At 34.8% G+C, this 24,484-nt stretch overlaps 1 protein-coding gene across 1 annotated transcript; it reads left to right on the top strand.

Annotated features, from left to right (window-relative positions):
* Nucleotides 1-4,360: 4,360 nt before the first annotated feature.
* Nucleotides 4,361-18,120, top strand: LOC132549989 (sodium-dependent multivitamin transporter-like). Its single transcript, XM_060213984.1, has 16 exons — nucleotides 4,361-4,693; nucleotides 5,025-5,093; nucleotides 6,271-6,322; nucleotides 7,236-7,303; nucleotides 7,452-7,532; nucleotides 8,184-8,257; nucleotides 8,906-9,043; nucleotides 9,440-9,575; nucleotides 9,811-9,899; nucleotides 10,526-10,638; nucleotides 11,818-11,888; nucleotides 12,586-12,672; nucleotides 13,074-13,303; nucleotides 15,085-15,185; nucleotides 17,687-17,796; nucleotides 18,061-18,120. The coding sequence occupies exons 1-16, from the start codon at nucleotides 4,361-4,363 to the stop codon at nucleotides 18,118-18,120; spliced, it is 1,812 nt and encodes a 603-aa protein (XP_060069967.1).
* Nucleotides 18,121-24,484: the final 6,364 nt, after the last annotated feature.

Raw genomic sequence — 24,484 nt, 5'->3', positions numbered from 1 at the left:
GAATGTTCACTTCACTTCTGTGTATTTTATACAATCTTAATAGTAAATGTGTCTGCTTGTTTGATACATTCACTCGGATATAGTTTAGCTTAAGAACATCTAGTGATATAGGTATGAGATATTTATTAACCTTACCCGAATTGTATATTGTTGGGCTGACAAATGGTGGAAGCATTCATAGATCCTTTGTATTCTGTATCCCAGAATGTAATAAAGTTGTTGGAATGTTAGGACTAAAACAGTGTTCCTTATAGTGTGGCGGCAGGGTCGTGTTCAACCATCCGTATCATGTTTACCTGGCCAACTTGTCGATTTAGAGCTTACAACGCATGTGAATGCGGGGTCACAGCTCCTCTTAACTCCATATTCTGTCAAGTAATCACATATCATATGACTGTTGTGTTACCTTTGTATTGTTGCATAACAATCCTACATCCAAACGAATGCTTTTTCAATGAATGGCGCATGAAATTCACGATGTGTTTAAAATTTTGCTTTTCATAAAACCATAAACATATCATAAAAACATAGAAAATACAATCATAATCCAAATTCTGATTTAAAGAAACTACGGCAAAATATGAACAAAAGAAAGGCTTACACGATGTCTTCTGAAAAGTACAAGGAGAATAAGACCAGATGTTCAGGAAGCGTAAGCGTCTCTTGCTTTATATACTACACCAGGCATGCAATAGGCACATAAACGAGCATTAAACACTTCCACCTGCACATTAAAAACGACACTGTTATGCAACAGCTTTCCTTATACAGAGATAGAATATTTACGATTCCGCTATACACTACCCTAATTTCTTTCAGATTAGATCTTTTAAACATCTAAATTTTAGAATGGCTAACACATTTGCGTATATAAAGTGCTGTAGGTAGGCGTTCATGCATTCATGTGTACGACGTTCTTTTGTGAACATGCACCATATATCTCTGACATCAGGTCACATACTTGATCTCGTGATCTTTATTACAACTGTAATATCAAAACAACTTTATTCAACATTTCACTTCTCCATGTGACTTCGTTTTATTATTTCATTTTATCAGATGCTTTATAATCGCAACTGTTAACACACATAAAACCGGTTACGTAAAAATGACACAAGTGTGTATATCAGATTCATGGCTCACGTTGCATTAGTGATTTGAAAAAAAAAACTGACAATAACACATGGTGTTGGTGCTTGCATTGGTGTATATGTATCTTTGTTGACTTAGTGTCATACACCAACCCCCAATTTATCTGCACATGAAAAATATTCAAATATTGTATGCTCAACAAAAGGGAAAGCCTAATATTGTTCTTTTGATGAATACCTGTAAATGAATGTAAGAAAATTCTCCTCTCATCTGCGTATCTAGGTTAAGATGGACGAGAAAGATTCTCCGTAATGAAACTTGAAGTTTAAAGCTGCTCTATATTAATTGTCAATCTATGGATGAGTGACATTTATATTCACAACCAATCCGGATAACTGACCCCTTGTTCGTGCTTGACCCCTGTCATATAAAATAACTACCCAACGCACCCCAAAGTATGCCAACACTGACTGCCTATGATTTAGGTTGCCGTATCTTACTGTTATGTTGCACAACGACCACCCAAACTGGCTTTAACCTAAAGACCAGGATGATCATTAACCAATGGGTGCAGGACCGCCATGACCTCTACCATTCATAGTTAATAGTGCCATTTAATAGTTTAGAGTAAATTATATTGGAGTAAAATACTGAGTTAAACTACATCATACAGCTGTCGCGTCCTTCTAGTACTAGTCAATGATGCTAAGGACCTATATTTTGAAACCTATAAGGCAACTAAGGAAAATCCCAAGTGATCGAAAGAAAAGTCAAAATTCTAGATGGGGAAATGCAACACCACAATAACCAAGATAATTTCGTAATTTCATGTATTAGATCATTTTAGAACAGCGTCAAGAACATGTATAAATTCTTATCTGTCGTTGGGCGTTACGTCTTTTCTGATCGGTGAATCACTTTCTGCTAGAACAGGAATACATGGTTTTCACAGATCATTTACTTTATACAGTCACGACGTGTGTATGCCCTTTGTACGTTGCTATCTAATGAGTGATTTTGTTCGCATTTCCTTTCATTTCAATCATCAGGACATGCAAGCAACACCTCGGGGAAATACCAACATGTCAACATAATCATAATCCAAACTTAAATTCAATAAAAATAGGACGAAATATTAATAAAATAATGATTTACAAGTAAATGCTCATGCAAAAGCGCAAGGAGAATAAACCAGGTGTCCCGACAATAAATTAAAAGTCTGTATACACAACGTATTATGTAGCATGTTTACAACGTGCAGATACTCTTTCTATGCAGCCATTCAGACATCTAGTAAGCGACAGGTATTTAAAATGAGGTAGCTTGAACAAATCAAAACATTCTGAATTGAATAGAACAAACTCGAAAATAAACATTTTTCACATGGTCTCTTTTGAAACATCTCCATACTGTAATGCTAGTGCTCAATTCCATGCCTTTTAGAACTTATATCTTATAAGTTCACATCTTTAATGTCAATGTAAAGTTTGCAATGCTTTATTTCCCGGCTTTAAGTATATCAAATGAACATCTTATCATATTGATTACTGCAGGCAACCAACTGTTCCCGGTGAAACAGCTCGATATTTAACGACCCACCCTAATCATCATGACTTTCGTGAAGGAAGTCGACCTTTGACACAAAACATCGTAGCACAGGGATCCAAACGTTTCTGTCATACAGTGATACATTATATTGCTGTGTGCGATATGGCGTTGGACGTGTTTGATGCCTGTTAGTTTGCCCTTTTGGTTTGAATTACTTTCTTGGAATGGTCAATGTTGACATGACGGGTGTCGTCAATGAAGCAAAATACACTTACTCTTCCGAAACAGTTGGTCTTCCTCTCTATGTATTTTTGTCATGAGTCTTCATGTACATCTTTCTTTTTTTCGTATTTTGTCCTAGTTTTATTTGTGTTTAAGTTTTTTATTATATTGATATGGTATTATTTGCTCGTTGTTTTTCGTGCTGAACGAGCCAAACGCGATTAAGTTGTGACAAACAATATCAATGACCTCAATGACATTAACTTTCTGAGTTAAAGTGCAAATGTGGTTTTCGGACTTAAATGCAGTTTTTATATAAAAAAAACTCCAGTGCCTGCTTAATATGCAACTCCCAGGGAAGCAACAAGATTCTTACATTTTATCGTGTACTTCTCTATTCGTTTTATCATTCTTGGTTTAATGATGAATAACATTATATTTCATCGTTTACAGTTGAACGTTTGGTATTTTTTTGCAAGCACTCTACATTACATTTTTTGAAGTCTTGCATAAATGACAGTGTGAATATGCTTCGGTACTGTCTCAACACCACCTCTTTTACCATGGAGATGTATTGTATTATCTCTTAGATCTTCCCGTTGTCGCCATTTTCCTGAAATAGCAATAAAGTACTGCAGCTAATGTCCAAACATTCATTTCGAAATTGACATATCCAAAACGCACTTGACACACACACGTAATCAGGTTTTATTATCCCCCCTCTCTTTAAAACAGATTTTGAATTAAATACACGAAGCAAGTTAATTGATAAAACTACATCATACAGCTGATTCGTTTGTCTCGGACTTTTTGGTTTTGGTAAACGCCTAAAGTTTGAAGTCAATGGACGATTGTGAAAAATCGAGACTCAAAACTTAATACATTCCGTAATATATTTTCTGAAATCGTGCCACTAAAGTACTTTAATGAAAATTTGCAAAGTTAATAGAAAATCAATCACACTATTGATTTCTTGTCAAACATCGACTAGGTGTGAAATATTCCATTTCGACACACCGGATTCTCAACTACCTTCCCGCTATAGCTTCATTCAATATTAGTTTCCTCTCCTCCATCTTTTCCTCTTTCAGTCCTTGGTTTCGAATTTAGGCCCTATCGTTACTGACGAACTATAGGAGGACAAATCAGCTGTATGATGCAGTTAATTCTACTTCTGACTCTAAAAGGTACACAGAGCTACCTAATGTTGGTATCACGTGTTCATCTTGTGTGAGTGGTTGAAAAGTTTCTTTCATTGCCAATGACGTGCCCGTGTATCTTATACCATTTGACGTTTTTACACCGTCCGCAATCTTGACGTATCCATGTATCGAAAAATATAATTTACACTTGTTTTAAATGAAGGAGCAGGTCGGATGTATTTTTCTGGAATCATGGCTATCGACTGTTTACATTTTCTTTCATACTTAGGTAGCAAGATATCTACTAATTTTCTCTTTTAGGTATTTCAACGAGCAAATCCTGACCAATAATTGTCATGACTTTCCTAAAATGGGAGGATTACGTCGTCTTGACAATAGCTGTGATTCTATCCCTTGGTGTTGGGCTGTTTCAATCCCTCCGGAAGAGAAACATGAACACTACGAAAACGTTCATCATGGGGGATTCAAAAATGTCGTTTTTACCGGTTGCGATATCACTGATGGTTTCATACGAGTCGGGTATCATGATGTTGGGAATTCCGGCAGAGGTGTATATATATGGTATGCAGTGGGGTATATCATATTTTGGCTTCTTCATTGCGGATATGACATGTCGGCAAGTATTCGCACCAGCCATCCGGAAATTGGAAATAACTAGCATTTATGAGGTACGTATTTCCAGTTGCATTCCTATTTGGCAACCGGCAACTATCTCCAAAGATAAAATTTCGATCCTACTACTAGAGAAAAGTCCTCGTTTCTGTATTTGTTTATGTACTTCGTTTAGATTAATAAGTGTATTCTTCTAAGCCCGATATTCCATCTGTGGTTAGCTATGGATTTTGCACCTAGGATACGTATTGTTTGGGATATTGTTTCAGACGTTTCGTACATTTATTATTATTAAATATTGTTTTTCAAGCAGTACATGAATTGCATTTTTAAAGTTTACATTTCCCTCCCATTTGATGTGATTGGCAGATATGTGTTACGTTTCAGTATTTGGAACTCCGTTTTAAGTCACATGGCATCAGAATATTTGCGACTGTGTTGGGTATGTTTTATGGGGTAAGTTGAGCACATGGTCTATGTGATCGCAAAAATGTCATTTCTTTTCATGCTCAAACATACTTAATATTTCACGTTCATTTTTTACAGACAAGTGATACTCTGTCACATCACATTTTTGTAACTTGGCAATTCAAGCAAATCATTTAAGCATGATTTCAATATTCACATCTCACTGCAAGAATACATATGTATAACAAGAGTGGTCCTTATCAGTCAAGATTTGAACTTTTATTTAATTTATCTAAAGGATATAAAATGACCTACGTAAATGTCAAGCTTTATTAGGGATTTGTATCCTATTACGTCATTATCAACGCACAAAAACATCGACGGGAAAATAGTTAGAGTAATATATAAAGTACGATTACAATGTAAAAACTTTGTTCTACTACGTAAAGGCAACAAAGCATTGGAAATATCCCAGGAAATGTTTAAGTAGTAGTTTTTCCATCAAAAAACAAATATTCTAACCTCTACTAATCGTGCAGGCCATTGTTAGGATTTGATTAACATTTACAGAAATGATGACACGTGGATTTATATAAAGGTGCCTTTTTATAGGGTGTATTTTTTCTTATGTTGTGATATAAAGCAATAATAATCAAACTGGAAAAAAAATAAATATTAGATTGATAGAGTTATTATAATGTCACTTCATAGGCAGGTAGCCAGTGACAACCCGTAGTGATTTGTAAAAAAAAAATTCTAACACACGTACATTACACAATCCATAGCATTCTGACCTGACTGCTAATTGATCGGTTTTTATTGTCATATTTGAATGGATGAGTGTTAAACAGACGTTTTTATTCAGTTCAAACTGTATGCATCAAATGTTCCATAGTCAGTAATTTTATAAGCTAAAAGTACAAATAATGTTTTTGACATAGTCAATATTTGATGTTGAACTAATGCATCAATTTTGATCGATTCCACACCGACTGTATGCATACATTCTGGATAGGTCAGAAATTATAAAAGCCAATAGATTTTATTTTCATTTTACAGACCTACCATAGCCATAATCCTAGGAACTGGATATGTGTTGTTGCCGTCAATGCACTTATTCTAGGTCATAGGTCACATAGGATTTTAGTAGGAAACCAAATCCGGTACATTTATCTTTACAGCACAATGAGCAGGAAAAATGACCATACTTTATGTTTTATTGCAGATAAATTACTTCGGAACAGTTCTTTTTCTACCAGCAATATCACTTGAGGCTGGTAAGTTATACTTTCGGAATTTCAAACATCGAACATAAACAAAGAAACCATATTCAAATACTTGATATTGCGTTCTACTTTTTTCTTTTACACTTTCATTTCTACAATAATTTGCCGCACTATGCGACGTTTGTAATACAATTTCGAGAATATTTCATAAGGATGTTGATGATTAAGGATGTTGACAACGATACATATTGTCTTTCTAATATTCTTAATCATAAGGAAATGTTCGACCATAGAACAGTTCACATCAATAATAGGTCATAAAATTTCTTATAGACAGGAACATGCGATAGTTATTACATAATCCTCATGACTTTTACATGAAATTTCCATTTGTTTGATGAAAAATCAGTTTAGGAAACCAACTGATTTCTGTTCCAGAAAATAGCCATTGGTATATCATAAAGGCTAAGTGGATCATACCTCTTATTGATTTTTTTTGTTTTTGTTTTTTTGTGGTGTTTAAATCTGATGTGTTTTACTTGAACTATGGCCTGTTATTCACATCTCTAGTATATGAATTTAGAATGTAATTGCCTTTCTATCAGTGTTGAGATTTATTTTAAGAACAATGTGGTCTTGCCGTGTCTTTCGTCTGACAAGACATAAATAAATAGGCTACAAAAAGAAATTTTGAAACGACGTTTTAATACATAAATAAAGCACATGATATCGGACGAATATTGACGCCTTACGTCGTTATTAGACCATATCTTGTAGATCTGTTCACAATCGACAACTGAAAATGTAACGCAGATATCACTTCCTGATTAAAGCAATTGATTTCTGTTCTACCTTTACATAGATAATTAATTAATTGTTTTATTGTATTCATTCAGTTGTGATAACCTAATTGTGTGATGACACTGGCGCTGTATTTCCTATTCCAAACTTCCTACCTTTTCAGTGGGAGGTATTCCAACGTGGATATCCATCGTGGTTCTTCAGGTCGTAGTCTTGGTGTATACCCTGATAGTAAGTCACTAGCTTCCACAGCCACACTATTAATGCTCACTGTTAATTGAAACTACATAATTTAATATTATAGACCATATCTATTACAAAAGAAAATTTAACCTACATTTATCATGTAGATCTAACAGAAGTATCTCCTCGACTTCAGGGTGGATTCAAGGCTGTCATCTGGTCGGACGTTATACAAACCATGGTCATGTTAATTGGAATACTTGCTGTACTTATCAAGGTAGGTAGCAGGAATAATGCATCAATGAAATATCTATCTGGACAACCTTTGCTGAAGTCGTCATGACAACATTTTAATTGGATGATATGTATCACGGTTGTTCTATCCATGAGATGATAACATCAAACAAAGACATTTTATTTCTACATGTGAATAAACATTTGCATTTATTTGAGTATTTCGGAAGTGTATTAGTCTCTCGTAGGTACATAGTTTCCTTACTGCGAAAATAATGTTAAACCTGTGGTCCTCAGATAATTATCTAGTTGCCAAGACGTTGTCGCTTATGTTTTTAGTGTTGGTCATAGTGACATGTGTATTTGATATGAGACTCTTTTTCCTTTTGTCGTTTCTCTAACAAAAAGAGACAGGGTGTAATTTGGTTCTATATAATACTCTCATGTTTACCTCTATATCAGGTATGTTATTAAATGATATAAAACAACTCAATGCAGTAGAATACACAAGATAAATGATGGGTTTAGAAGCTATATTGAAATAAACAATATCTTGCACAATGGCCATTTTACCAACATATTTTACTGAAGTGCATTCTAACAATAATTTATCACAAGCATAAGAGTAATATTGTGATGTTGTTTCTAATAGGGTTTACATCATCAGATATATAATTGATGTCATTCACCGTAGGGTACAATAGCGGCGGGAGGAGTGACTGCTACATGGAGTGCTGTATACGATACGGGCAGAGTCAACTTGTTCGAGTAAGCCATATTTCCTGTTTTATTGTTCACAATAATAAGGCAAACCATACATTGTACCTCTTATTAAACCGGACTTTGATATTATCAGATGATACATGAAGCAGCAAAAAGGTTGTGTTTCGGAATTGTGTGGCTAGATAGTGAAAATTTCGCATATCTGTGTGTACGTTTTTTGTTCTTTGTTCTACTGACGCCGCTGTAAGGGTTACACTTTTTTTACCAAGTTAAAAATGACGTCATGTCATGAATTCGGATTTGTTGTATGTAAAGAAATTTGCTACTTTTGCAGTTCTTTTTTTATATCAAAGTCGCAATATTACCTGTCCTGTAAGGTATTCTCAGTAGTGTTTATCTAAAGATTTAGTCGTTCACATGTACCTAGATGTTAAATGAAACAAGCATATCTATTGTAGACGTATACAGCTAAGTACAATCAAACTTGTATTATTTGTAGTCTCGCGTTATCTGTCAGAATATAATTGAATCAACGTAAGATGAACAATTGTGAAAAGACGTACAGAAATTATTTGAACTGCATCATACAGCTGTTGTGTCCTTCTAGGACTTCTGAAATGTCTGTTTTCATAACATATATCATGATATCATGAACAGCAGTAAAATGTTGAATGCAGTAGTCTTATATTGTAGGTTCAATCCTGACCCAACGTTAAGACAGTCGTTTTGGAGTCTTCTTATTGGAAGTTCTATTAGAGGCTTTTCTACTGTTTTTATGCAAACCACATTTCTGCGGATCAAAGCCACACCCACTTTGCAATCAACATCTAAGTAAGTACTTATGTACGTGTGTCAGCAATTGCCATTACATAGAGAAAATACATGCAAAAAATATATTTCAACATCATTTTGATCGCTGTAGAAACTTAATAACCGGAAGTATGGCAGTATTATTGTCACGATTGTACACATTGTACACTATTAAAAACAAACAATAAACTGCATTATACAGCTGTTTCGTCCTTCCAGGACTCATCATTCACTTATTCTCACAGAAAAGTAGCATTCAGAATGTACGCAATATGAACAAGAACTTTTCACCAATGATATGATTAAACGTTTGAAAATCAACAATCAATAAAAACATGACAGGAATATTGCAAATGGCAAACAATTTCTATCATAGGAAAAGGCATTTGAAAAAAAAAAGACTATTATTTATTTCAGTATGTATCTTGTTACCGCCTTCTCCCTTATGATGATGTCCTGGTTGGGTGTGCTGGAGGGAGCTGTTATGTTCGGCTACTACTACAATCAAGGTTGTGACCCACTAGAATCGAAACAATTGGATAATCAGAATCAGGTTGATATATATATATATATATAAATTGAATGGTGTTTAACGAAAACAAACAATAAAGCATATTTCAATAAAGTGTTTTTGTGAATTAGGCACAAAATATGTGCAATATTTATTCATTCATGACATGCATATAAAACATAATTATATTTTAAGATATCTTATGCATTCTGCTGATTTCTATTTGTGTTTTCAACCCATTCACATCAGAGAGTGTTAGAAGTATATTATCTTTCAGCTGATGCCAGCTATGGTTGTAGATTTATTCCATGACACGCCTTGCATGCCGGGACTTTTCTTCGCCGCCTTGTTTAGTGCCTCCCTAAGGTTAGGCTGTCATTTCACATTTATCTGCACCAATTCGGTATCTAAAATTCTCATCTAAATATCTTTAAACGCGCTCTTGTAATAGAGAAATACATCATACTACATGTACATGTTATTTTATTCGTATGATAATATAGCTTATATAAATTCCAATTTGACTCGTGAATTTCTCATTTGGTGAGATAAAACGATTGATTTGTTTCATGTATCACAAACTTCGAATGGAAACACATTTAAGATCGCTTTTATCACATAATCGATTGTTCGAGCAAATATAGTAGAACACTGATACTTCTACATCTATAGTCACTATTTAAGCCACATTGTCATGAATGTGTGACATCATTTGATAAATCGAAGTGACGTCACATTAATCTATATTACACGTGTATGCAAATAATATGGCCTGGATATATTAATTAAATAAGACAATCCTGTTATTAATTCTATATTTTGTTATGTTCAAGAATGCATACTTTTCAACACAAATCCTTATCTTCTATTAAGTAAGTGTCGATCAAATATATACAATTCTACCTAATATCCATATAGCTTATGCAAACGTATAAATTTAACTTACTTAATGTTCTCAAATATACCTGGTGTTTATTTTTACTACTTTTCAGTTCCATGTCGTCCTTGTTGAGCAGCATGTCAGCAATGTTCTGGGAGGATATTGTTAAACCTCACACCAAACCGATGTCTGAGAGGAGGGGGATCATCATCACTCAGATCTCAAGTAGGGATTTTTGTTCTCCTTATTTTGCCCTTGATAAATTTTGTATTTTAAATTTTGTAAATTACTGAACAGAACTGGGATATCTTATTGCTTTTTAAAGTTCACTATTCGTACTGATACTAGTTTACAAAACACTACCTGAAAATATTAATGTTAATTCGAACATAGGAAGGGGATCTGTTCGACATCATGATTACTTTGGAGAAATATCATTTTGGCTATATTAAGGTCACCATTATGATACTGAAAGCTTTGCTTTTACATTCTGGGTTCCTATTGTCAGGATGTATTATTCTAATCATGTTTCGGTATTACAATCACTTAAATTGCCGTTAAATGATAAGGACCTCCCCCGTTTCTATTGGATTTCTCTAAACTTCACAAGAATCCATATTGACAGCGTTTTATTGCCGTTCGTCTAGCTGTTCAACCAAACTTTTGTCAAAACTACTACCTACCATTCGTAGCATTGCCAAGTCTTGGTAACAGTCCTATTGTGATACTGTTCACTCAAAAATGGAATTAATAGTATATTGGTTTTTAAATGTCTAAAGAAATTTTGACTAATATTGATCAACTTCTTTAAAAAAAAATGACAGTTGATTTTTCCACTCTCTACACATCCATACCCCACTATAAACTATAATGATGCATTCGTTCTTTTGTTATGTATGCTTTCAGTGCCACGAAAGGGATAGTGGTGTAAACGTATATAGTTGTGAACTATGCTGAAACTTATTTCGTGAAAACAAAGTCCAAACAAAGAAATATACGTAGGACTAATATATCCAGCAGAATTGGAAATCAAGGACATAAAAGACTCTCTACATCAGCAGCTTATCTCTATCTTTTCCTGTAATGAAACCAACGTGGACAGTTTTCCACCAATCTGTATGATAAACGTGATGACTTCAAATCCCTATTGTGAATGTTCCATTTCAGGATAGCACCTAACCCATGCATCGCCAACGTATAAGTGTTAACATGCCGCAGATGATACCATATTCAAGGGCCTACTCCCATTATTGTATTTTTGTTAATTAAACATAAAAACGTCTGCTGTCGGGTCACCAAGTCACTTTTCATTGGCTTTAACAGGTTTCAATAACTCTCATTTTTATAGAATTTATCAATTCAAACGGGTTTGTTTATATTTTTGTAATTTTTGTGCTTTTTCAGTGTTTATGTTCGGCGTTCTTGGCTGCTCGGTCGCATTTGTTGTTTCAGAGCTAGAAGGCCCGGTAACACGAGTAAGTGTCCAGATCCACATCAAAGACTTGTATTAACTGTGTCGTCACCACATATTTCGCGCTCAAATACCTCAGCGGTCATGTAAATATACCACAATGATGTATCAGAAAACATATATATTTTTCCGTTTAAAGAGGTTTTTATGGGCATTTAAGTATACAAATATCGATTTCTTTAATATGCAACATATATATGAAATCTCATTTAATATATAACATATAGATAAAGTCTCAATTTAATATATAACATATATATATATAGTCTCAATTTATAAACGACATATGCATAAAGTCTCAAGTTATATACTCTCTGTACATAAAGTCTCAATTTATATGCTATATATACATAAAGTCTCAAGACTGTCTTTTATAATGCCGGTTTGGTGTACATAAAACAAAACAATAATAAGTATCGCGAGATTAACTGATTCTGACATCCTAAGATAGGAATGTTGACACAATGTTACGCATGATATCTTCAGCTCTAGTTTTTTAAAAAAAAACCCTCATTCCACATAAAAGTCACACTCAAATCATTCGGTAAACTAAGATCAACAAATACCTGTTGTGCTTTTATGAATGAATTTAGATCTTTCTAAAGATAGCAATACATGGGGGTGTTACAAAGTATCACTGTGTGAAAATATTCTTGTTATCTTCATTCATGCTTTATACTCGTATGTAATTTATTTTTCAGATTTTTAACGTCATGTCATCAAGCGTAACGGGGGCAATGACAGGAGTATTTCTTCTTGCCTTCCTTGTACCATGGGCAAATTCATTGGTATGCTGTATCTCAGTTCATTCCACTGTAGTAAAGATACTAAAACACAAAATATATATTAGAGGGATATAACATATGCACTGATTTTGAGAAAAATGAAGGTTGCAATACATAATCTTTTGGTATATGCTTGCAGTTTTACTTGTCACACTTTTTTCTAGCTATAGTCTGTTATGATCTGTCACATTCAGAATAAGATATGTTAGCGTAGCATTTTATGTGAATGTGTGTAGGAAAGTATATATTTAATTCTATATTCAAATTACTGGATGATTTAAGGTCGGAAGGCCAATGCAATCTGAATTATCCATTCGAACTGATAATTTGTTTGAAACAGATAAATGCAAAAACAAATTTCCCAAGACTATAAGTGATATTTTATTTTTCCTGACACATTGTAGGGAGCGATAGTAGGAGGACTGTCTAGTGTACTTTTCGTTGGATGGATCTCCGTAGGAAAATTCGTATCTACGGGTGTGCGAGTACACCCTAAACTAGAACCAGCTCCGATGTATAATTGCCCATCTTCCAATATCTCCATCCAAATGAACAGCACTAATTTTGACAGCATTAGTAGCTCTTTGTACCTAACGAACATCACAGCGTCTTCTGTGGAAACTGAAAGTCTACCGTGAGTAGTAATCTTAAGCGAATTATAACGATACTGTCAATTACAGTTTAAGTACCATTTTGAGAGTTCCTGTAAACATCAACACTGCTAGTGGGCATTTAATTACCGAAGTTTGCCGTAACCGGCATGTCAATCTTCAATCCAATCGAATATTGGTACGGTTCTGAGTAAACACACTTCCTAGCTTGTTTTTAACAATCATCCGACCAATTTGATTTCACTCAGTCTTCTCCTAGGTTGCAAGAATTTAGACCCTTCAGTGTGATGCAGTTTAATCTTATCTCCCAAACGAAGAGCGGGACATATTGTCTTTGCTCCGTCTCTGCTTGTTAATATCATTATTATACCAGCTGACCAGAATACGCATTCATATATTGCTGTACCTGAAATGCCGCCGTGTCTGTCTCTCGAGTTCGTTGAAGATAACGAATAAATACACTGGTTAATAACTAGCGGGGTTTACAGCAATTTTTTTGTATTTGTAGAATATCTATACATTTTTTTTGTAATCATTTGAAATGGAAATGTACACATTGTACACATATGTTAAATTACTTTAACCATTTATTCAACTCTCAAGAATAATTATTCAAGTATTCAATATAAATAACACGTTTACTAATGCTTGTTAAAGGGAACTAACTTCAGACAGTATTTATTAGGAATTCAAATAGTGCTTATCTCGGCAAGTGAATCTTGTACAATGTCGTATATGGAAGGCGATTTTTAAGTGGGTGTGTGTGTGTATATGTGTGTGTGTGTGTGTGTGTGTGTTTATAGATTATCTGTTTGATAAATTTCAACCTCTTAGGGCACACAATTTTTTCCAAATGATATGTAGGTGTAGTTTTGCATATGAAAAACAACGGTGATATCCGATTTCTGATCGGACAAGAACATTTGTGGATAAGTTAATATATTAACGTAAATTTCTAATTTCTGACGTGCGAATATAGGATCTTTGTTCTTTTCATTATTGCATTAAATGACTATGCCTTTACCTTACCGTGTTATCATTCTGAGTCAAACCGAAAAGATATGGAAAATATTCGAAAAAGGTAATGGGAAAATTAATCAACCAATAAATATTATTTATAACGACTTAAAGGGGAAAGTGTCACCAGTAGTTTTAGGCACGTTCAGTATCAAGGTCCGCCAATATTTCGTATCGTTAGCAAGTTGTAAGCACGTTTAAGAACAAGGTCCGCCCACCTCACCACCTCTCGTATTTCCTACACGTTGTAGACCCGTTCAATAATAAGTTCTGCTCTCCTCTTTGTGTGCACGTTCTAGGCACGGTTAGAAACAAGATCGGCCCACCTCTGGTATCGCCTGCATGTTGAAGGCACGTTCAGCAATAAGCCCCGCCCACCTCCCTTAACGCCTGCACGTTGTAGGCCCGTTCAGCAATAAGCCCCGCCTACCTCCCTTAATGCCTGCATGTTGTAGGCACGTAAAGTGCTATGTTTTCCTGTCTGATTGCCGCTTAGAAACACTCACAGCTAAGTAAAGTCAATGCAAACGTTAATATTGGAAAGGTAAAAGCACACTTAATAACATTTAACATAACACTATTGTATCCCATAATCAACAAAAATTCTTTATCGTAATACTTTATACCATACACCATAGAGACTCGTATGTTGCTGATATAACACCGTAATGTCTAGTACGTTAATTCGTAAATTGTACGTCTGTTGGTTCATGATATGAAGGAGATTTTATTTGCGTTGGAGTATACCGTACATTAAACCCAATTTCCTTATGTTGCCTCATTACAGCCAAGGTTTAGATGCATTATATTCCCTCTCCTACATGTGGCTTGGCGCTTTGGGTGTCCTCATCGTCGTATTGGTCGGTGCTCTCGTAAGTCGCCTCAAAGGTAGGTCGTTTATTATAGCCATATCAGCGGTAATAACGATAATTACATTGTTTACTAAACAAACAAGGATATATAGATGTCTATATAACGACGTATTCTAAGGATAGTTGCACCTGCGATATATTTATATACATTAATCCAGTAAATACGGTTTCCAAAACGGCCCCTTCTCTGATTCAAATTCCCTGTTGGTGGTGCATTGCCCATGCCGTTGTGGTCACAAATCTATAAAGTATAAAGATTTAGGTCACTTGGTTTGTTTTTTATGGCTCCTCAAAGTTGTACCTTTCAGAAGCTGTCTAAGTGTTGATAAAATGTGCATGTTATGTAAAATATTAATGAAAATCTAATCAAATGATAGTCACCGTAACGAATGCATTCATGGCATGATTGTGACAAAAAAATCATGTTTCCATCGCGCCATTTGGCTGTTTTATGGAAGAAACAATCTCAAAAATGCCATTTTCGATGATAACATTTTACACACAAAAACTGTGTTTTTTAAAGAATACACCCTTTTATGGGCGTTGGATGCAAACCAATTTTTATCCTACCAAATAGTACGTTGATGAGAGGAAAAATCATCAAAATGTAAGTGGTGGAACATTTTCAAATGTTGGGTTGAATTAGCCTATGGTTGAATTGCCGATTTTCGACTTTCTTTAGATAATTAACAAAAAAACGAGAGTATTTGCTCGGTATGTTGAGAATATGTACACTGATATAAAAAAAATCCAAGATGGCTACTTCGCAAGTCCCCGTGGTTGAAGACATTGGCTGACAAATAGACAGAACAACAAACAAAACGTGTTCCTTATGATTATGGTTGGTTTTCGCATTTACGGGATTGTTCATAGCTACCGGCGATTGTATAATACCTATATTTATAAGTTTGGTTAGTCACATGGTAACGGGGATCTTTCATATCGAGCCCCAAACATACTTTCGACATATGCACTCTGTTGCCGCATGGAAAACTATTTCAAGTTTTGTCGGAATTTCTTTACCTGTGGTTGTAATGGTCGAGGGTTTTCCAGCGTCTTGTAATACCCAAGGTAGTACAAGATACTGGAGATGTGCGCACACATTCCCATCGTTCTCTCTCCAACTGGGCACTGGCAGTAGTAGTCCTTTATTGGGGCCTCAACATCGGGTGAAACGGTGAACCGTATCCAAACGTTATATTTCGTTTGGCTTTTGTGTCGAGAATGTATTTGACATCGGAGAAGGTCTGGGGAGTGCTGGTAAAGCCACACCTCATAGTCGCCGTCATCACTTAAATGTTCGGCGATGTAACCAGGAGCCAGAGATATCTGATACGTTCCACACGTAATGGTTCTCAAGTAATCAAGATCGAGACGGGGAAACAGTGCTTTTTTTTTTTTTTTTTTTTACACATCATAAAACTGTCATGAAAATATCCGCTCTGATATTCAATATAAAAGTTTGTATATAATAAGCTATATAATAGGGTTTCAGACAAGGTTGTTACTAATTTCCCCTTTTCTTTCAATTTTCAACCACATTCAGGCGGCGATATGAGAACGTTCCACCACATGGAATTAGCTGCTTTTTGGTACACATATGAAACAAGTAAAGCTCTATCCGATTTTCTGATGGAAACTTTCATCCAAAACTATATAACGGGAGAAAATTGCAAATTTGTGGCATTTTTCTTCATAATTGTGTCTCTGCAAGTGCATTTTCATCCGAGAATATTTTTTTATGTTTTATGAATAAACACGATGTGTTGGAAATATTTATCAAAAGAAATTTACACTATGTTGCGAATTACAATATCGAGAAAACCTTCTTTTATTTACGAACTTATGTCTTTGATGCTGTAATTGACAACTTTATGAAAATACATTTTCATTGAAATTATGAAATCTGGGTGTCGGAAAGGTGTAAAATTATTTTTCGGAAAAGAAAAAAACAGTAGTTGGGCTAGATAAGAAATTATACGGGGGCAGGCTCCTATGGAGAATTAACATTACTGGAAACAGGCCCTTTCGGATGTTTTGATGAAACACTTTCCCTACTAGATATACTGTAACCTCTAACATGGCATATTACACAAAACAAATACTGTATGTTATAACTTGTTCGAGTTGCTGGGAATTTTACATCGGCTATACTAGTAACACACTTCAAGCACGAGTTCGTGTACGTAAACAACACATATATGTAGCACAGTATCGTAAAATCAGGATGAGCAAACATTTGCACACATGTTTTGAAATAACATGTCTACCTTATATATGTTTCTTTTTCTGTCCATATGTATGTAACTCTTCAGTTTGGAGGAATATAGAAATTAATCATCATCCTCATCATCATCATCTTCTTTTCTTCTTCATCATCATCATCATCATCATCATCATCATCATCATCATCATCATCATCATCATCATCATCACTATAATCATTTATAAATATGTGTTCCGTTTTGTCTAGTTATATTCAATGCTGATGTTACTTGATGTATCGAATCATTACAGACCAACCACCAGTTGACCCAGACCTTCTGATTCCCGTGTTTGATTTAGTTTGCTGCTGTCTTCCGAAATGGGCACGGAAACGGTGCCGATGTCTCCCTGAACTCGATACCGTAAGGCATTTTTAATCATTGAAACTTTTTTTACTATATATACTCAATACAAACTGTCCTTTCAGCTTACGATACGCCAGGTAATCTTTTTGTGATAATTTTTTAGAATATGAAACTCTATGTCCAATATATGAAGATTTCATAAAGGGGTTCAGAATATCTATGTAAAGTAGTTTTCACAATGAAAACATTAATACAAAACTCATATTCATAGATTTGACGAAATAAGATGTCAATATAAGCAAATTTTCTTTTCTTTTATAGGATTTAAATGAAGAAGAAAAACCTTTTAATGAAATTCGTACGAAGGAACAATCAGTTTGATCAGATTAAGTGTTCAATATGGATACAAGTCTTATCGATAGATAGGACTTTCTTCGGAATAATACTAATACCAGCTGCATACTTGGTTTTTGTCAATCAGTGCATAACTAGTACAGTAAGGACTGAAGTACCATACTTAGGTTAACACTGCATAAAAAATATTTTTATTAGTCTTGATTCCATTCTATCATATAGAATTGATCAAAGAACTTCTTAAATTTATATTTCTGTGAAAGCTCGACGCTTTATTGCTATTTTAGGCTTTAGATAGTGTCTTTATAAAATTTATACTCCTTTGAACGTAGTATCACTCTTTGCTTGAGCTGTATAATGCATTATCCTACAGGACGGCAATATATTCATGAATGACATTACATATTTCACTCACATTGTCTGATCGTAAACGTTTTTTAGGCTATGAGAGATTTAGGTGGATATGATTATTTTGCGTTTCTCAGATTACACTATTTAACTATAAATGACAATATGAGGCACATATACTTCCTAAACGGGCGTGTATAACGCATAACAATTCTGTCGTCTCTTTCATAACTATCCACATTTGGGTCAGTAAATTGCAAAAAAAAGTGAATATGTGTCAGACAGATGGACAACTTGTCCTAATTTACATACGTAATTCCCTATACCTTGTTTATTTTTTTCATTCGCTGACTGCTAAATATATTCCCCGGGAAAAGGTATGCGACCAAAATTGCACACGTTGCTGCAATATAGCTTTGTCTCAATCACCTGTATTCTTAATGGAGATTATCTTGCAGCTACAACGTAAAGAATAGTACAATTGCAAGAATGCGCTTATGCAAAGGACGTACATTTCCAGGGATTGTAATAGAAAAAGTAACCAATATATAGCATACATTTAATTAATGACTCTAATGTCTAGAATGGTCCTCGTTCCTGTCATACAAATGAAATTCATTTTGCATTTCTTTCGGCACAATATCATTATACATATATACCTAACTAACTCGAAGTTAACGAAATTATTAAGATGAATCATCATCTTCCCTCGAAGCATTTTCAAAATGGACACTCTTCAATATTAATTTATGTACCAATCTTTATATAAATAAATACACATCTTCACTTAAATGGGTCTGAGTAAACAATTGAAATCGAGGATGAAGGTAATTTCGGAGATCCTGGGAGGGGCACTCGACAGGAATGTGTGTTTACCCTGTTCGTTCATAGTGATATATATCCGATGAATATTCAGTAGCCGTTTTAAATAAAAAATATTACCAAAACCCACGTTTGTTCAAACTTAATTTATGTATGTTGTCACGACCAAGCAAATTGTACTTCCTTGGAAACCTCATTTAAGAAGCATATATAATAGAATTGATATTTATACTATAACTTTTGTTCTGTTTATATCATGTGGTATATGATATATAAGGGCAAAGGTAAATAAAAGTAAATGAATTGAATATATATATTGAAAAAACTTATATTGCATTGCAACCATACCTTCAAAACCGCCATGGGAGAGTGGTGATATGTTCCCATTTTAGGCCATCGATAAACAGCAGCTTATTTTGTTTCTCTGTTTTTTTTTTTTTTTGTTTTTTTTTTTTTTTTTTTTTTTTTTTTGTTTCTTTGTTTACAGCCCTAAGACAGTAATATTCTGGATGACTTGCGTAATTCATAACTTAAATAAAATAAAAATGAAGATATTGTGTACCAGATATCTCTAGTGAAGGAGAGAAAATTAAACACGATATATTTTATATAATTTTCTTTTTTCGTTTTTACATATTTATTCTAAATAGTTTGTAAATATCGTATATCGAGAAATATACGTCAGAAATAGACATTACAAACAAATTAATATGTTGTAGACAATACCTGAAACGAGCTCAGTAACAAGATATGCTTTATTGAAAGGTCTGCTACACAAATCCAGGTAGTAAATCACTTCATTTTCTAAAATACAAATATCAGTGTCATAGTGAGATAGTTTCACATAATAATCCATATAAGAGTTTGTCTGAAGAATTCGTACAGAAGATTTAGGAAGGCTCAAATTGTGAAAGCAGTAGACAGATTTACGGCGGGATGTTTGTGTGGTGTTGCATTTGGTGAGGTGGGGAGATTAAAGACGGCCCTTGAAAATTATTTTGAGAAGTCTTTGTGACAAAGGAACAGTCAGCTAATTCCAAAGAATCTCTAATGGACCAAGAAATTCACAGTTAAAACAGACAACATCTACCTCATATTAACCAAATCCACTGTTATAGCGACATATCAGTGAAAACAAAGGTCCACATCTTGCAGATTTTGCAAAGAGATACCAAACAATACCTGTAGCATCTGTGGATAGTGCAGGAATTTTCTTTACTGCTGGAGGTCTTGTAGATGATCAAAGATCCTATCTCAACAGTGACCACGTGAACGGTCTTATCTTTTTTGAAACAGAACATAAACTTACAAATGTACCATTTAGCAGTATTATTTAAAAAATAGAACATCTAAACTCTAATTACCAATGTCTCTTCAATCTGAAGTTTGCCAATTTTGAGTTGTATCGTGATAAAATATCATACTGAGCTTCATAGTTTGATTTAGTGCAAGGAGAAGACCAAATTACTTCATGATCGTTCTTTTACATAAATAATATTGTTTTCAATAACGTACATATGTGCCTGTTATTTGTCATTATATTTTGAAATCTTAATGAGAGTTCTAAGGCATATCTCTGTCTTACTATTTACTCACATCATGGTAAAATTATGTATACAAAACGAATCTTTGAAGTGTGTATGGTATTGCAGAAGCTACAGCTGTACTTAGTTTTGTTTAACTTAACATCCCATTAACAGTCAGTATTATTTAAGGACTTGTCATGTTTGGTTGGTGGAGGAAAGCCGGAGTTCCAGGACAAAACTGACCTACAGTCAATTCCTGGCGACTGCCCCAAGTAGGTCCTGAATTTTGCGGCCCAGAATTTGCTACCTCGACCACTAATACAATGTCTTCTTCATCTTGAAAGTCACATTAAGCGTGTTTAGCTGTTAATAGATTCTCGCCATTCTGGTAAAGATTAAAATGTCACTTGTATCAACAATACATGTGTATTTGGAATCGAACCAAAACACAACCGAAGAGGAGGGAAAAACCGAGCCTTATGAATCGTAAACCGTCCCACTTCTAGATGGTATCAAACACCGGTAATGAGAAAGACAATAAATAAAGGAAAGTATAACCGAACTGCATGCACCAACGGGCACTCGGTCCCGAAACTCCACGAAGTACCCGCACTCCTTCGACGATAGGGTTGAATATCTGTCAATGAGGACCGTTTAGAATTTTAAAATGTCCCCAGACATACTATGTAAATCTGAAATGTAATCAGCGTTGAGTTTTATAGGAGTGTAGAGTGTTGTTAGTACAAATGCAATATGTCCACGGCATCTCTAGAATGTTTTATGCCTAACACCGAAATAATACAACGTGGTCTTTTATCGATGGAATGCTACTTCAATGCCTCTCTCCGTCTTCCTTCCTTCCAACAAACTATATATTTTCGAAGATTTTCAGGAGTATATGACAATGAAAGACAGGACCAAGTTAATCCATGCCATTCTAAGTCAATCCGCACTCTACATTCAGATCTCCGGTCCAGTATACCACCTTCGTGCGCTGTCGCTTCATCGCCGCTCAACTCAGCAGATCTTACTAGTAAGACTGTTGTTTCGTTTCTCTTTTTTTGAATCTCCAGCGTTTTTGCTAGCTCACGTATTGTTGTCTTCATGTAGATCTTGCTAAAGTCAAAGCGGTGTTGCACGACAACAGTATATGGGCCAGAGTGCCCGGTAGGTCACAAAACAAACAGTCAGCTCTCATGTTAGTTGGTGTTGGTGGAACATCATACACTGATCGCAGTATGGTAAACGGGAAAAGTAATGACCACTGTCCAAGACATATAACCATATACCTAGGAATAAATATGTAGAGTTTAACCTTTTTTGGCTATCTGTTTCTTGTCGAAGATATTGCAACGGTAAAACTAAATATAGAAAACAAATATACATAAGATATGAAGTAGACAAACATATTAAACATCGAGTATCATAATAAAAAAAGTAGAAGTGTGTAAACAAATAAAAAAAAGTATTTACAAACATCTTAACGAAGTTATATTTTGCAAATTCGTAGAAGATTTGGAACTCGTCACTGACTCGCTAATCAGTAGAGATATTTAATTTGTAACAAGAATCAAAACAAAAATAATGAATGATAAATCAGGATTTTATTACACTAACTGAGATGTGTGCTGAAATTGTGTCGACATATGTGTAAGGGAAGTAACTCTTACAATATGTAACGATTTTTAATCTAAATTAAGCTTGCATTTCGACGACCATATATAAACTAACACTATTTTAATCTTGTGTTTCGACATACTTCGGCAAACCGAAGATAAACTGTAAAATTGTAAAACATGCAATTTACATTCTGGATTTACTGTGTTACAATAACAAGGTTATTTTTCGATTTACATGTAACAATAATTGAAAACAAACTTCTCTAAGCATACAATGCACACATTACGATTATCTACCCTGAACAGTATGTTTTACGTAAATACCTTGATAGACTTGACAGATATGAAATGTAAGTATTCCGGGATCAAAGTATGTACACAATAATGATGAGATAAATATATATCAAACAAAAATGAAAAGACTTGTATGTCGTTTTTTATTCTGTTGTGACCGTGTGCCCATGTTCACCGTTTTCTTTTAAGTAGCGTTTGTCGTCAAAACTACAGAGACCGGCTTTTCTGACGGTAGATACGTGTACATTGTTTCTATCACTTCTAACAGAATTCATGTCACACATTATGGTTTTACACCCTAACACACATTCTAAATGCATGTCGTGACGTAAGTCGCGTCCGACCGTACTGCTAATGATACCCTTAGCTGCATATATCTGTTTCGAGTTTAGCGATCCGTCAGAACCATAGGCATAAAAAAAACTGTTTAGGTCTCAGTCCGACAAACGCTTGCAAACTCTTCCCACCTAATTCGTCTTTAAACTTTCTTTTTTTTTTGTGACGTCATTAATTGGATAGTAGGTAGGATAATTGGATAGATCGAACAATTGTTCGTCTTTTGTAGTTTTTTCGTACTAATCCGAAACGCCTTATATTTCGCACACCAACCTGTCCTAGTCGGTCATGGGCAGACATATGTTCTGATATGAAGAAAGCATGTGATTGTACTTGAAATCGTACATGGTACATTTTGAGAGATCTAGAATGCATTAATCGACATACACGTATTTGTTGAGTACAAGCTTGGTTTTACTTTTTCTTTTCCCACCAGATCCTCGTTGAATATCTTAAATCTTTGAAAAGATTGTTTTGCTACGTACTTTTCCCCTCTGTATTAGACATTTAAATGTCGACTCTGTTATACACGTTTTAAATGGTTTTACCAAACACTGTATTATCCATTAAATAAATCTTTTTCAAAATCGGAGAATCATGCACCCCTCTTTTGACTCTTAAATTCGATATTTCTTCAGTCACGAGTGCTGTTTAAATTGCAGAACTCTGTGAATCTTAGTTTCATTCCTAACTCTAAGTATAACTTTCTATAGTGACAGATATATGTTGGCTTGCTTTCTAGTGTAGTACGATTTGAGGTGTTACAGTATGTTGACCCTGTGATTGGGACTGGATGTAATTCTTTCCATAATTGTCTACTATTCAGAGAAAACATTTCATGGGAAATTGTTTTGCTGTCTTGGGCAAGCGGATAGTTTGAATGGAGGTTTTGTAGTTCTGGCGGATATTCAAAGGCTACTTCTAATACGTAATCCGTCTGTTCTCAACGTCAGCCTATTGCACATGGTCAACCCATTGAGAATCTCCCGTGGGTAATGACTCGGCTATAACTTCACCGTACCAATTGTTACAGTCCGTATAGAGGATGTATTTGTTAGTTATTGGGTGCATCGATCTTTCAAAAATTCTAAACTCACTTCCGTCATTTTAAGTGTAGCACTACAAGAAAGTCCTGGACTTGTCCAAAACTGTGTCGTCAACTTGGACATTTTGGCATTGTTCCATACTACAGTAATGTCTGAATGCATGAATCCTATGTATACTTCGTTCTTGTAGATACCAAGCTGCTTTCTTGAAGTATGACATCTGCTTGTAATACTAAGGATGGTAGCCATAGATTGACAGGTCCAATGTCCTCAGTAGAGCTTATAGCGGATTCGTCGGTCTTTTTAATCTTTAGTTTAGCATACACCAACGATTTTTTCATGTCGATGCATTCCATACCATTTTGACTGGACACGACAAAATCCTGTTTCCATGTGTGAA

Source organism: Ylistrum balloti, unplaced genomic scaffold (genome assembly GCF_031769215.1).
Source record: "Ylistrum balloti isolate Yb309-2 unplaced genomic scaffold, AGI_CSIRO_Ybal_v1 Utg370096, whole genome shotgun sequence".
NCBI classification, from domain to species: domain Eukaryota; kingdom Metazoa; phylum Mollusca; class Bivalvia; order Pectinida; family Pectinidae; genus Ylistrum; species Ylistrum balloti.
Note: the sequence above shows the minus strand (reverse complement) of the source record. Positions and strands in the feature narration are given on the sequence as shown.

Excerpts from the sequence above, each read along its gene's own strand:
- LOC132549989 (XM_060213984.1), top strand. The coding sequence starts at position 4,361 with ATGACTTTCCTAAAATGGGAGGATTACGTCGTCTTGACAATAGCTGTG. Across the intron at positions 11,889-12,585 it reads TAGAAGGCCCGGTAACACGA|ATTTTTAACGTCATGTCATC; the intron begins GTAAGTGTCCAG and ends TTTATTTTTCAG. Across the intron at positions 12,673-13,073 it reads TACCATGGGCAAATTCATTG|GGAGCGATAGTAGGAGGACT; the intron begins GTATGCTGTATC and ends GACACATTGTAG.